Below are 13414 nucleotides of genomic sequence, written 5' to 3'. Positions count from 1 at the left end.
GAGCCTTTACAAATGCAGAGCAAATTCAGAGCATTTGGTGATTGCAGAAATGAGGAATTTATTAGGGTAACACAGCATCACATGTAGCTAAAACTTTTGTAATAGGACCATGAACAGTTGAGGGGGTTGGTGAAAGTGATTCTTTTGACTGAATCGATAGGAGCAGTTGATCTTCCCCATCAATCTTGATAAGAAAACCATGAGGATATTCAGTGTCAGAAATGTGTTATTGTTATTGGAGTTTTCATTAGAAGCTCGGTGTGGGAACGCGTACCCAGCTGCTGCCTGTGCAGCACGAGCATAGTCCCCTCTGAGGAGCGCGAATGAGGAGACCTCTCTGAGTCAGGATGTACACAGGATATATGAGCACGTCCAGCTGAAATGAAAACATACAGCCAGACAAAATAAAAGCACGTCCATCTAAGATAAAACAAAGCCCATATATGCTGGCCCTGAGGGATAAGCCAGAACCAGACATAATGATCAATACTGTAGGAGTTAAGATCGGAGAGAAATAATTACTACACATCTCAAGGAAAGGACCACAATGAATTCCTTGGCAATGCCTTGTTCTTTGAGTAATACTCCGTAAATGCCTGTGCACGCTGAAGGACGGCTGAGTTATGAGGGTTGTGAGTGTCTGCAGCCTCCAGAAGTACCTGCATGACCCTGCTAGAAGGTTCTCGCTGCTGTTAATGCTATTTGCCTCCTTTGTGAGGAGGGTAAAAATCTCCCCCTTTTACCTCTAGAGAAGCGGTATTCGTGGTAAAGCAAGGAGTTTGCACTGCGGCTGCGGGAAGGAGTGAACCCAGCCTCCGACCTGCCGCCCTCCCTCCTTCCATGGGCCACCCCTGCCTGCTCCTTTCTCTTGGTCCTGGTTCAGCCCTTCCCAATGGACAGGGGGAGCTCCTGGCTACACGAAATTGATGCCAGCAGACAAATGGGGGAGGGCAGCCCACGACCCTCTGCCATTTCTCTTCTCAAGGCTGCGTCTTGAAGATGATGTAGTGCCTGGGAAGAGCCTGACTAATTCATTGGCTCTAGGGTGCAATCTCTTAGTGATGAATCTCCAACTGGCTACAGCAAACTTATTTACAAGCCTGGGAAAAAGTGTGTTGTGTAGCAGCAATTTGCTGCGCACCCTGACCAGGACCAGCACTCCAGGACTGATATTCGCTGTGCTGTTTTCCTCCCTTCCCATTTAGGCAGCGAGAGTACTCCACAGGAAAAAAATACAAACTCCCACTGTCAAAGAGCGCCTGTTTCCCCCTTGGCCAGTAAATAGAAGTAGGCGTGCATCTCCTTTTATCAGTGAAGGAAGTTGTGAACTTAATTCAACCCGATCCCCATTCATCGTGTTCAACATTTACCCCCAAATGTCAGTAATTTTCTGGAAAATAAAGTACTTGGGAGACAGGAGAAACAGAGCCCTTGGTGATATCTGTATAGTAGAGTATTTCTTTCCATCCATATGCAAATCTAACCTTTTTGATATTTCAACCCCGTAAACCCTAAGACAGGATTTCAATAGAAAATGTTTACTAAAGGCTTTCTCCTTTATAATCTATTGATTTTAATATCCTTACTACTCCTGTTGAATGTCAGTTTTACCCTGAAGACTGCCATTGCAAACTTGAACACATTTAATTATTTATGCCATTTGAAATATTAGTGCTGAGAAATGACTAAAAGTTTTTGATTCTGTAATGGTATGATCTAAAGTTTAATTTTCCTGCGTGAATAACACTGGTAATTTGATATGGTAATCAAGGACAGATGAATTCCTCAGACAACACAGTGCAGTTTTAGTTAGTAATGACGTCTATTTTTCATTTTTCCAGCCTACTTTTATGTGATAAAATATAGCTCATTAGGTATTGTGGTGTCTCACAGTGTTTTCTCACATCAGAAATTTTAGTATTGTCTGTTTTCTTTCTTCTGCAAGGCACCTGAACAGGTACCTGTTGATTCCACCACTGACAGTGGGCATTTAGGCAATGTTCGTGACCTAAGTGCAACTAAAAGCAGGTTTGGGCTTCAGTGTGGGTCAAGCAGCCTTCTTTGCCTTGCTGCTATCACCTACTCTGTTAGTAAGAACGAGCAAAGTTTTGATCTCAAAGACATTGCCTCTGAGACAAATATTGTTTGTACAGAAACATATAAGTAAGGGCCTATAAAAGCCAAGATTTTGAATGCAGACAAACCAAAGCAGGCCATCTGAAAGAAACACATCGGCTGGAAGGTCAGTCCTTCTGGACAGACCTGGTTTTTCCTCCCGACATGCTGGGTGCCCATGCACAGCTCCAAAAGCTGGTGTGGCCAAGCTTCCCCTGCCTGGCCACTTGAATTCCCTTCCTTGCAGGCTGAGCCTCATCTGGAGCATCTCTGAGTCAGGGACACTTCCACTGGCTTCAGTGGAGTTTTGGATCAGACCCCGGTTTTCCAAGGAGAAACACTTAAAATTTTCCACAGGGCCAAGCATTCGGGTGGTGTTCGAGCATCGGGATGAATTTGCAGAGTTCTGACTGTCCACATTTGTTTTATTTTCTTCTCCCCTGCCCCCAGCTACTATTTCTCTGCTATTACATGTTTCTTTTTCCCAAGGAATGTTTCTAGTCTTTTCTTTCTTTTTTTTTTCCATCTTCTAAAATCTTCCCTTTTTCTGCTACCAACCTGATAGCTGTTCAGAAGCTGCCAAGATGTATTTGGCTCTTGTATTTACTCCAGATGGAGACTCTTATTCTCACTCATATCTGGCAGTAAGAACTGTGGTATCACCAAATGCAACTTTTCTACGAGATTAATTTTTTTTTTTTTTTGAAGAGTAACAAAAGACTGGTTTCTTTTGTGCATGGTTTGTAAGTTATTCCTTATGGCAGATAATGTAGGCTAACCTGTATACCAAAGTTCAACCAGGCTCACAATGGTCATCAATAGTGGGATTTTTCTGGTTTATATCCCACCAAGAATGATCACTTGGATATGTATCTTGCAGTAATCTAGGATTATTGATCAACAGTAAAGCAAGAAAATCTCTAAAATGAAATCTCAGGTTATAAACTGAACAGGGGTAAATGTAAGAACACTTACCCACCATATCTGTCCTGTATGCATTCTATAGATTTGTAACTATTTTTGTTTCTGTACAAACACTGAAGGCCAGTTTAAAGGCTCTAAATAGGCAGAAATGCTTCTGCTGATTTCTGCAGGTGTGACTGGCTCAAGACAAATAGCTTCTCTGGTGTGTGTTAGAGGGGAAGGCAGCACGCTACACATCTTGCAACTTACGGGCATCAGGAGACCAAACCTACACCCAGCCCTGCCACAGGGCCAGCTTTCGGGGCTGCATTATTCAAGACCCTGTGATTACACTGCACTACACACGCCTAAATCCTCAGGGTATCAAACCCCTCACAGGGCTGTCTTGACTTCTTATTTTTCTCCACCTAGAAGAACAGACTGCTCCTTTTCCCCTCCTCTGTACTCTGCAATACCCAAAGTTAGGGCTGTATGATTGCCCTTAAGTGACCTCTTGGATTAGACATTATGGTTCTGGTTGGTTTTCCTGCATCCTCCATTTATTCATGTATTCCATTGCTCCTACTGATTTCACTGGCATCCCTTTAGGCAATGAATTCAAGACAAAAAATATTCGCCTGACTTATTCTAGCTAAGAGGCTTCACATCTAATGGATTTGCTATTCTTTAATGTCCCAGGTCACTCCTTGAGATCAGTGAATGCTGAATTTCTTATCGTCCCTAAATGTTATCTGAAGTCATGTCGTTATTTTGCCTTTAGTGAGTCTCTTTGCATTCTGGCTTTGGAACCTACTGCCAAATGAAGTAAGGAAAGCTCTGACTGTAGGGATTTCTAAATCCAAAGTTAAAAGTTATTTGTTCTATTTAGCATTTTTAAAATGATTCTTTTAGGAATTGTATGTGCCTCTAAGCTAATTAACTCTTAATGAGTGCAAAATGCCCTGGGATGCAGATTTGGAGGGTACTCTAGAAGTGCAGGCATGGATTGAACTGTAATACTGCAGGAGATGAAATGTATGATTTGATTCTTTTTTTTTTAAATGATGTGCAGATAGTTTTATTGATATACTCTTTATTTTTTCCCCTTTTTTTCAAGTCTAAATAAAGCTGATCAGATTTCAGACCACCACATGGGACCCAGTTACATCAGTCCTGCAAACATAGTTTAGTTTTCTGCTATGGATGAAGTCACCCTCCAGTAGGGAAAACAAGTTTGGAAACAAACTTTCATGTTATGAAAGACAGGCAGAGTTCCAGCGCTGAGCACGTAGCCAGAACATCAGGAAATCAGAACACCTGGCTCTGCCCGGCTCTGTGCTATTCCCTTGGACCAGTCCCTCACCCTTTTAGTGCCTGCATTCATTCATCTGTAAAACAGCTATAATTGCATTTATATCACAGGGGTGCCTTGATGCTTGACAAATGAGAATTGACCCAAAATTCATCCTTCAGAAGCACTGTATTAGCAATACCTTGCTCACATGGTGGTTGTGGACAATTAGATTAGAAGAGGTATAAATGCAGTCAAAGTGAAATTCCATTTAGGAACTGTCAAACTGTTCTTGATAATTTTTCTTAGTTTTCATCTAATTCTTTTGTAGAATTTTGTGAGCATCTCACAGATGAGTTTAAATGCCTCTTTCCTTTATTTGCACCAAGCCAGAGCATTTTGTTCCATGTTATATTAAACTGCCTTCCTTATTATGGGCAAATGGTTGGTTCCTAGAGCAACACCTTGGAAAAATGCACTTAGCAAAACAACGAAAAATTATCATGTTGAAGAAATCCTATTCTTTATGAGCAAATCGAGATCACTTGCAAGGACCATCTGTTGAAAAAATATTCAAGGTTTTACGAAAAGAGGGTTGCCTAATTGTTTTTATATTTTATTTAATTAGATATTATACATATATTTTCTATAATAATGTTTAAAAATTAAGCTGATTTTCAGCAACAAACTGTAGAAACATATGGCATACAGCCTGCAGAGGTGCTCAGTGGCAGTAGTATTACTGATAATATTTGTGAATTAGAATCTGCTTTTCTCTGAAAAATAGCTGTGTGTTCTCCCAGTTTAAGATACCGTGTTTTTGCCAACATGTTTTTATAGCCATTGAGAGTTTAGGGAGGAAAAAAAAATAAAATAAAAACATATGATCTTCCTAAAGAGATTTTCTTACTTCTGCATGACCATAGACCTCTCAGGGTGAGGGAGGGAGAATGTCAGCCTCAGCCTCTCAACCAGGGGTGCTCAAGAGGTCCTGTTATACCATGTGAGTTTAGTCCAACACCAGAAGAACAGGAACTGTTGCTTGGCCGAGCCACTAAAAAAGACACAGTCACTTGGGAGTAGCTAGATTACAGAAGGTCTCAAACCAGCACCCCAGAGTAAGCTCTGGCCTCCAGGAGTGGCTCCCAGAAGGATTTGTAGGCACAGCTTGGTTTCACATGAGAAATCAGAGGGCTCAAATAAGGAAAAAAAAAATCCTTTGGATCTTTCTTTTTATGCTCAGACTTGCAAAGCATTTGAAGAACAACTCATGCTCACAAACAGCATTCCTCTGACTTATCTCTAACGTATGCTTGAAAGGCTCTGTGCCAACCAAAGTGCTGAGATTAAGTAACTTAAAAGATACTAACTGTTGTAATAGGGAAACAGTCCAACCAGAGGTGTTCTCAGGAGCCTCACAGATGTTTTAGGTTCACACTCATCCACACGCAGTCTTCAGAATTCACTTTTTAGACTTTTTGCCCTGCTTGGCTTCAATACCCACTTTCCCGAAGGTGTCCCAGCAGACTGAACTCACTCACACCTAAGGGTTCAGAGCACACAGCCTGCAGAGCCCAGTCCACAGCAAAATCTGACCTTTCAACAGGGGGGCCGTGCTGACCCCGCTCGGTAAGAAGTGCAAGCAGAGGTTCCCCTCCCCTTCTTCCTGATGGCAGTCAAGGCAGAAACAAGACAGACCATGGTGCTCCTCTGTCAGCATTAAACACAGATCGTTTTACTCCAGTAGCAGTGCATCATTAAAAACTCACCTTGACTGCAGAAATAAGTCACCTTAACTATAAGTCACCTTAAGTGTAAGTCACCTTAAGTATAACCCAGGCCTCACCTCAGCTTTTAGGCTTCAGTGAGGTAATGGAAATTTTCCTTCCTTAGCATTCCTTAACAACAAAAATCCTGAAAATTACTAAACCTTGATGTTGGAGGTACCTAATCCACATCTAAGTGGTTTTATGGGACACGTGTTCATCTCTTCAGCTCACTACAACAAAATTATTGAAGGTCTAACATAACTTCTGTGAACTGATCCCGCAGCAATGACTAGGAGGCTAAAGAAAAGTCAATCTTGAAATCTTTTCCCTTTACCACTAATCCTAGTCAATACAGGCCTTCGCTTTAATTCAGTTAATTTGGATTTAGAACCTAACACCAGCCATTTCTGAGGGGGGTGAGGGTAGTCGACAGAGATGCTCCTTTCATCTCTGCTCAGGTAGGTGGCGCCTAATTCTAAAAGGGACTGCTCAGCAGTTGATAGCAGGTGATTAATCTGCAGAAACGCCCAGGTGCTTCAATCAAAGAAAGTGAAAGAATTCTTTCTGACTGTGTCTTTCAGGACTTTGCAGACTCCGTGTACCAAATGGTTACACAGAAGTTCCAGGAGCTGACAGACAATTTCACTTCCATGCATGCACGCCACAAAACTCTTGCAGGAATTGTGATGACCAAAGGTAAGATATCCTCTCATTTATTTTCCTCTGGCATTTTTCATGACTAAGTAATACATTATTTACCTAGTCCGCAGTATTGAAGGATGCCTTTGCTCCCACACAGAAAAAATAAATAGTAATGCAGAGAAAAGACACATTAAATATTTACACCTCAAGTAAGCCCACACAAAAAATATTGGCAACATAGGTAAAGATTTATTCATAAATATGTCCCTACATTGCTGTGTTTAGAGGACAAAATGCAGACCTGTCTTATTTTGCATTTCCTAGTAGATGTTTTTTGTGGTTTGTTTGTGGTGTGTTTTTATTTTCTTTTTAGTTATCAATAAAAAGCTGTATTATTTGTTAATTGCTTTTTTTAGATCTGGAGATACTGAGTTCTGTTTGTACAAGACCACTATAAACCTTATTTTGGACCGACAGTAAAAGCAAATCTCAACCCATTTCCTTCCCAAAGAAAGGAAACCCAGAGCATGCATAGCTTTAATTCTGCTCTGCTCTAACCATGGAAAGTACCTACCAACAGGGCCACCATTTGACATTCACTCCAATTAAGATTTACCCGAAGGGCACATACCATACAGAAGTCTTTATCCGTTTAGTGAAACTGTTGCATAAATGGCCTTTCCTTCCTTGTGAGCACACCTCAGTTCAGGCACCTCCGTATTTATGATGTCAGCAGTGGAGATGCTGCCATAAAATCCCTTCTCACTCAGGTGTGTGGAGCAGTGGATTGAGTTTAGAAATGAGAGGATAAGTTCACGGGAGAAGGGTATGTATAATTCATCCAGGCTTGTCTTACCGGTTCCTTTCAACAACTACATTAGCTGAATTCAGTAGGAACAATTGTGAATATTGTGAGGCAACAGGATGGAGACAGGATTATCTGCTGTATCTTTTCCAACCACAGAGCCCAGGTACTGTTCTGTGCAGAATAAATTCTTCTCTCTGATATGGAAAGAGTGAGCAATCAGATCCAAAAGTCAGAAGTAGAAAAGCTGACCTAAAAATATTTTCCACCTCTGGTTGAAAATGAACTGTTCTCAGGATAAATATTATGTCATTACAGATCATCCGTTTCCATTGATTGTTTTATGCATTACTTCAGGACTTGCAATAATGGAGGAGACTTCCATTTCTGATGTATTGTAAAAAGAACATAGTTCAATTTTTAGGTACTCCTTTGTGGAGCCACGAGTTGGTGTCAATGATCCTTGTTATTCCCTTCCAGCTCCGGAAATTCTGTGATTCTATAATTCTATGTTTGTGCAAACACACAACATGGTCTACGAGCCCTAAGGGCCACAGGAGACATATTTAGTACCAAGAAAGAAAAGGGAAAGTCCCACTGACTGTGGGATGTGAAAGATGTACACTAGGCTCAGCCTACTAGCTACCTTGTCACAGCCAGATTTCTTGACCATGGCACTCATCAGATCTAAACAGTGTTGTAATTTATTTAGAGAAGCTCTTTTCAAGCAGGAGGACCACAACAACAAAAAAAAAAAGAAGTGTAAGCATGTCTTTTAGAAGAGGCTAAGTTACAAGACGCAAGAACTGTTGCTTTAACCAGTTTCTGAGGGGAGTCCTCAGCATCCCTGTTCATTTTTTTTACGCTCAGCATGTATTTGTAAGAATTTCACCTCATTCCAAAGTTGCCAAGGTACTGCACCAGCATCCTTTAGACCCAGGTGTAAAAACAAACTTGATTGAGCCAATGCGGTCTCACTTCTCTCTCACTGAAGAAGCAGACATAGGAAGGACAGTGTAAAACCCCACATCCTAGGGAAAGAGGAGTCATCCAAAGGGGTCATAACTTTAAAAACTGCAGCTGTTGAGAGGATGCAGTGCTAGGGGGAGGAAGGAGCATATCCAGAGCCCTGCCAGTCCTTCTGGCCAGCTGGGGATATCTGTGCCTTGTCTTTGGGGAAAAACTGAAAGAGTCCCCCCACTGTTTTTTTTAATGAGCCACATGCCTTTAGTGGGATTTTGCACATTTTTATTTCATATTTATTCTTAGTCAGCATTAAAGCAAAGCATAATTGTTCTTACGTTCATAACCCATTTTCCTCAAGGCTTTTGTTTTAACTGTGAATTCCCTTTTATGAATTTCCCCAATCTGTCAGCCATCCAATTTGTCAATATCTTCCTGGTCTTGTGGAGCCTAAAAAAGAAACTCACAGTTATAATGTGATTCATAGAAGATGCAAAGCTAGAAACAGCCTTTTCTTCGTACATTTTCCAGGAAGATTTGAGTTCCTTCCAGCGTGAGAACGTCTGCCAGCCATGGCAAGACGAATCATTTGCCATTTGTGTCATTTTCTGTACTAAAGTTGTAGCAGTGTGGTCTGTTCCCCACCATCATCCCCAGAGGGAGCAAGGATCTTGACGTGCTCTGTTCAAAGATGGCACAGACAGGTTTTCCACATCAAGCACTCAAATAAGTACAGATTTCCCGTGTTTCTAACATAGAACTTGGCAGAAAACCCTTAGATCTCTGCAAACAATATACTAATGACATCAACAAAAACAAATCTGGTAATGTCTTGTTGTGTTTGGTATCATGCACAACTATTACAGTAAAAAAATTGATTTGTTTTTGCCTTCATTTCAATTTAATGTCATCGTGACTAGAAACAGATTTATCTGTGCTTGTAGAGTTTTCAGACAAAGCTGGTAAAAAGCACATTGTGATTCTGTGATAACTGCTGTTGAGATAATACAGAAATCTCTACAGAGAAAACAGAAGTGTGCTAGATTGGTTTTCTTTTCCTGAACTCTGACATTTTTTCTGCCATTTCAGTTTCCCAGGGAAAGCAAAGAGAGCTACATTTGGGCACTGTAATTGACTTATGCTGTAGCACCCAGGGCATATTCCAAAGCAAGAAAAAGAAAAAAACCTTAGAAAATCATGTTATTGACTGACTGTGAAAGTTCTCGAGTAATAAATTGCCAGTCAGAAAAGCATGGCAGTTCAATGTATTTACATATGCTTTGCTCTGAATTTTTATGAAATTTTAAATCTCAATACATTTTTGTGAAAGTAAGTTTTCAAAACATTTGGTTAGTAGATATCAAGATAATCTTTGAAAACCTCTGCCTAGAATTAATGCCTAAGAGCAAATTATCACATTGGATACTATTTGATGCAATGTTATCTGATGTAATATAGCAATTGAAACATAATAATAAATCAACAACAAACAGATCTGAACTAAATGTTTCAAAACAAAAAGATAGAAAGTTTTAAGTAAATTATTTAACAGTACTCCGATTGTAATATATTTAGTACCTGCCAGCCCTCTAACAGATTCTTCTATCAAAAAATATATGATTTACTCTAGGAAAAATATGTTTTAAAAGTAAGACACTGCATTCAAATCTTCCCTGTATAGCAAGCCATATTCCCACACATCCAAGCAGAATAATATCTTGGAATAAGTGGAATATCTCCAAGTAGAACAATAAGTCTTCTTGCTGTTGTAACATAATATTAATACAAGAACCTACATTTTATTGTGTACGGACTATCCACAGTAGTTCTGACTTCTCTGAAGATATAATGGGTTTACATCTGGTAAACTATGGTCATTGGTTCACCTGTGGGAAAGACAGTCCAGACCACATCTCAACAGCCACAAACCATCAGCTCAGAGCACGCATATCCATGCATCTGTACTTGTTGCAGTCAAAAGGGACTTAAATGTATCTCCCATTTATTTGTCCCCTACGTTCACTAGAAACTCTTTCAAGACAGGAAGAAGCAGATTTCATTCCATCAAAGGGTTAAATTCTGGATTCCAAAACTGGAGCCACAGCTTTGAAACAAAATCTTAAGACAATGTAGACATATATATACCTTGTTTGTGATGTTAGCGAGGTTTTCTCTGAAATTTCAGCTGTGAGAGTCAAACGTAACTGAGAAAAATATTGTGCATGAGACTAGATCCTCAGACTTTGGCTTTCTGTTTCATATCCAGATTTTCTTGTTGCTGCTAAGCAGGCATATCTTTAAAAAAAAAAAATCTCAAAAATTCCCTAATTCTTCTACTTTTTATATGTCTTGTTTATAGCCTAAGGACCATAGGATCATAGGGTCCTTCAGCTCAGATGGGACCTGATGCTCTCAGGACAGTATCTGTGATCCAAGTGTTTATACCAGCCTTTTTCCAGTACGCCCAGGGACTGTGTTTTATATTTTGAAGCTGGCAATCCTACAGGACAGAAAGACAAAGACAGTAGGCACAGTAGTGGGAGGAAAGGGCATTGGGAAATGCTGATGACAGACCACCGAGGGGGACATATTTCATTTCAGAGTGTGTAGCAATAACAGCTGGACATAGCATTTCTTGCTGTCACAGATTAAGGTAACCTACCAGTTCCCTCTTCTCCTATGTGACTCTGCCTCTCAGGCACAAGTTAGACATCTTATTTTGATCCATAGGCCTGCTTTACCATTTTCCTAGTGAAGTTTGCAGGGAGAAATAAATTTATTATTATTATTATTAGGACAGTTATAACAGTTGGAAAAAATAGAGGGCAAACAAGCTAATATTTTCTAACACAGGCCAGCAAATGTACCACAGCGCTCTCATGTACCATCATCCCCAATGCATGAAGTCAGGTTATCAGGTGACAGGAGGACAAGGAGCTGCTGGCCAGAAGCAGCTCTTCCAGGGCTCAGTGAAGTGCATGGCCCCACCATGGGTCTGGCCCAGCCAGGTTAGAAGGATTTACCAGCACACGGGTAAATCCTCGAGGAGAGAGGGCGGACAGTGCTGCCCATCGGAGCTGGGAGGTTGGAAGCCCCAGTCCAGGGCAGCACGCGGTGGGAGTTAGAAGTGGAGCTGCACACAAAGTGCTGTGATTTAAAGGCTGGCGACATTCACAGTGTTTATTTATACCCTAACAGAGTTTGTCTTTGCCAGTTCTGAACAGATACGGGAACACATTTGTGCTCTACATGAAATCACCGGACACGGTGAAGAAAAACTGCCACTCGTTGCAAGGATGATGATTGCTGAGGTTCTTTTTGCTCAAAAACCCTCCCATAATCAGTGTGGACAAAATGAGGCTGCTATTTAAACACTATTTTCCCATTTGTATTTGACAAATCTTAGCAGTTTAAATACTGATAGGAACTTTCTGTCATGCTTTCTGTTAAAAATGAAGCATTAAGAAAGTTCATTCCTTTTCACAGGAGCATGGCATTCATAGAAAAAGGTTATAAGTTGATTTTTCACTTCAATTTTCTCTTTTCTATCCTTTTTTTTTTTTCAGGCTGACAATCATTTTGATATTAAAAGCAAACTAGGAGGTCTTTTCAGTTATCTTGTATGAAATAAAGATGAACTGGACAAAAGAGCCCTAAATAGCGATTTCACGCTGTGATAAAAGATGGCAAATTATCATCTATACCTCATGGAACAGATCTTCATAATTGCTAAGTGGAATAACAGAAAAAAGTAAAGTTGACAATATGTCTCCATGGATCTTTACAGTCATATTAAGATTCATAAAGCCTGACACCTAAGTACAATCAAGAATATTGATGGGCAATTGATTTCTGCTCCTTAGCTTAAATAGGAAGTTGGAAACTGGTAAAATACAGGAGAAAATTCAGGCCCTATGTAGAGTATCAATCTGCTCCATCCCCAGTTGAATTCAAGTAGCCAAAAAACATTTAGAGCAACTGTGATTAAGTATCAGATTAGAAGGGCAGGTGCCTTCAAGAAGAGAGTCACGGGAAGAACTTAGGGTCTCCAGTCCCATTTGCACAGTTAGATGGATGCTAGGAGCCCGTGTCCCACTGAGACTCGGGGTTTCAGTAAGATTTAGATTCCTGACATGGAAAACAGGTGCCCAAACTGCTGACTTGCTTTTAAAATTCTCGTGAGGTCCCTTCAGTTTCTGTTGTCTGATGTTCTTAAGGAGGTGGCTCAAACTCATTTGACATTCTTGGCAACATTACCTGCTGCGTACAAGTGCCCAAGTGACACATCACTACCAGTTTTCTTGAACCATTTTAAAATAAGTAAATACCTGTCTAGTTAGAAACCACATATGTCGTTCTGTTTCTCTGAAATCGTTTTTTCTCTGGTTAGAAGCCTTAAGCCAATAATCTTCTGATTCTCCGTAAGTAACTTTGAACTCCATAAGAGCATCCTTGCTCCACAGTTGCAATTCTATTCCTAAATTGTGGGATGTGGACCCACAATGGGTAGACTGGGATCTCTGTGGCCCAATGGATTTGGGTTTCCAAATTCCAGCAGGTCCAAAGAACAGTCTGAGGTTTTGCAGTTAAAACTGCAGCTCCAGCAGTTTCACCGCTTCTTTCAAAATGTGGGTTGTTTTGAAAGGGAAAACACTGAAAACACTGCAGTCACTCCCCTCACAAGAGTGACGTTGGGTGTCTCTCCTTCTTGTCTGTTAAATCGGTGCTAAGGAGCAGAAAATAGCTCAAGACATACTGACTTAGAGACAGAAAATATAAGATGGGTCATAGATGCGTAGCCTGCTGTACTTCCCCAAAGTAGGAAAAAATGGGTGGAAGGTCATCTCAGATATATAATCAGGCCTGATTATATATTTTACATTAAACAGAAATTAGAAATATATATGCACCAGCTGGAAGTACAGA

General features: G+C 40.5%; 1 protein-coding gene across 2 annotated transcripts in view; it reads left to right on the top strand.

Annotated features, from left to right (window-relative positions):
• The window catches only part of ADARB2 (adenosine deaminase RNA specific B2 (inactive)), a 306450-nt gene that overhangs the window by 242110 nt on the left and 50926 nt on the right, over positions 1-13414 (top strand). For both annotated transcript variants that reach the window (XM_035564316.1, XM_035564317.1), the window contains one exon: positions 6660-6774. In XM_035564316.1, coding sequence (XP_035420209.1) covers positions 6660-6774 — 115 coding nt within the window. The remainder of the gene's footprint in view (positions 1-6659; positions 6775-13414) is intronic.

Source organism: Cygnus atratus, chromosome 2, assembly GCF_013377495.2.
Source record: "Cygnus atratus isolate AKBS03 ecotype Queensland, Australia chromosome 2, CAtr_DNAZoo_HiC_assembly, whole genome shotgun sequence".
Taxonomy (NCBI): Eukaryota; Metazoa; Chordata; class Aves; order Anseriformes; family Anatidae; genus Cygnus; species Cygnus atratus.
Note: the sequence above shows the minus strand (reverse complement) of the source record. Positions and strands in the feature narration are given on the sequence as shown.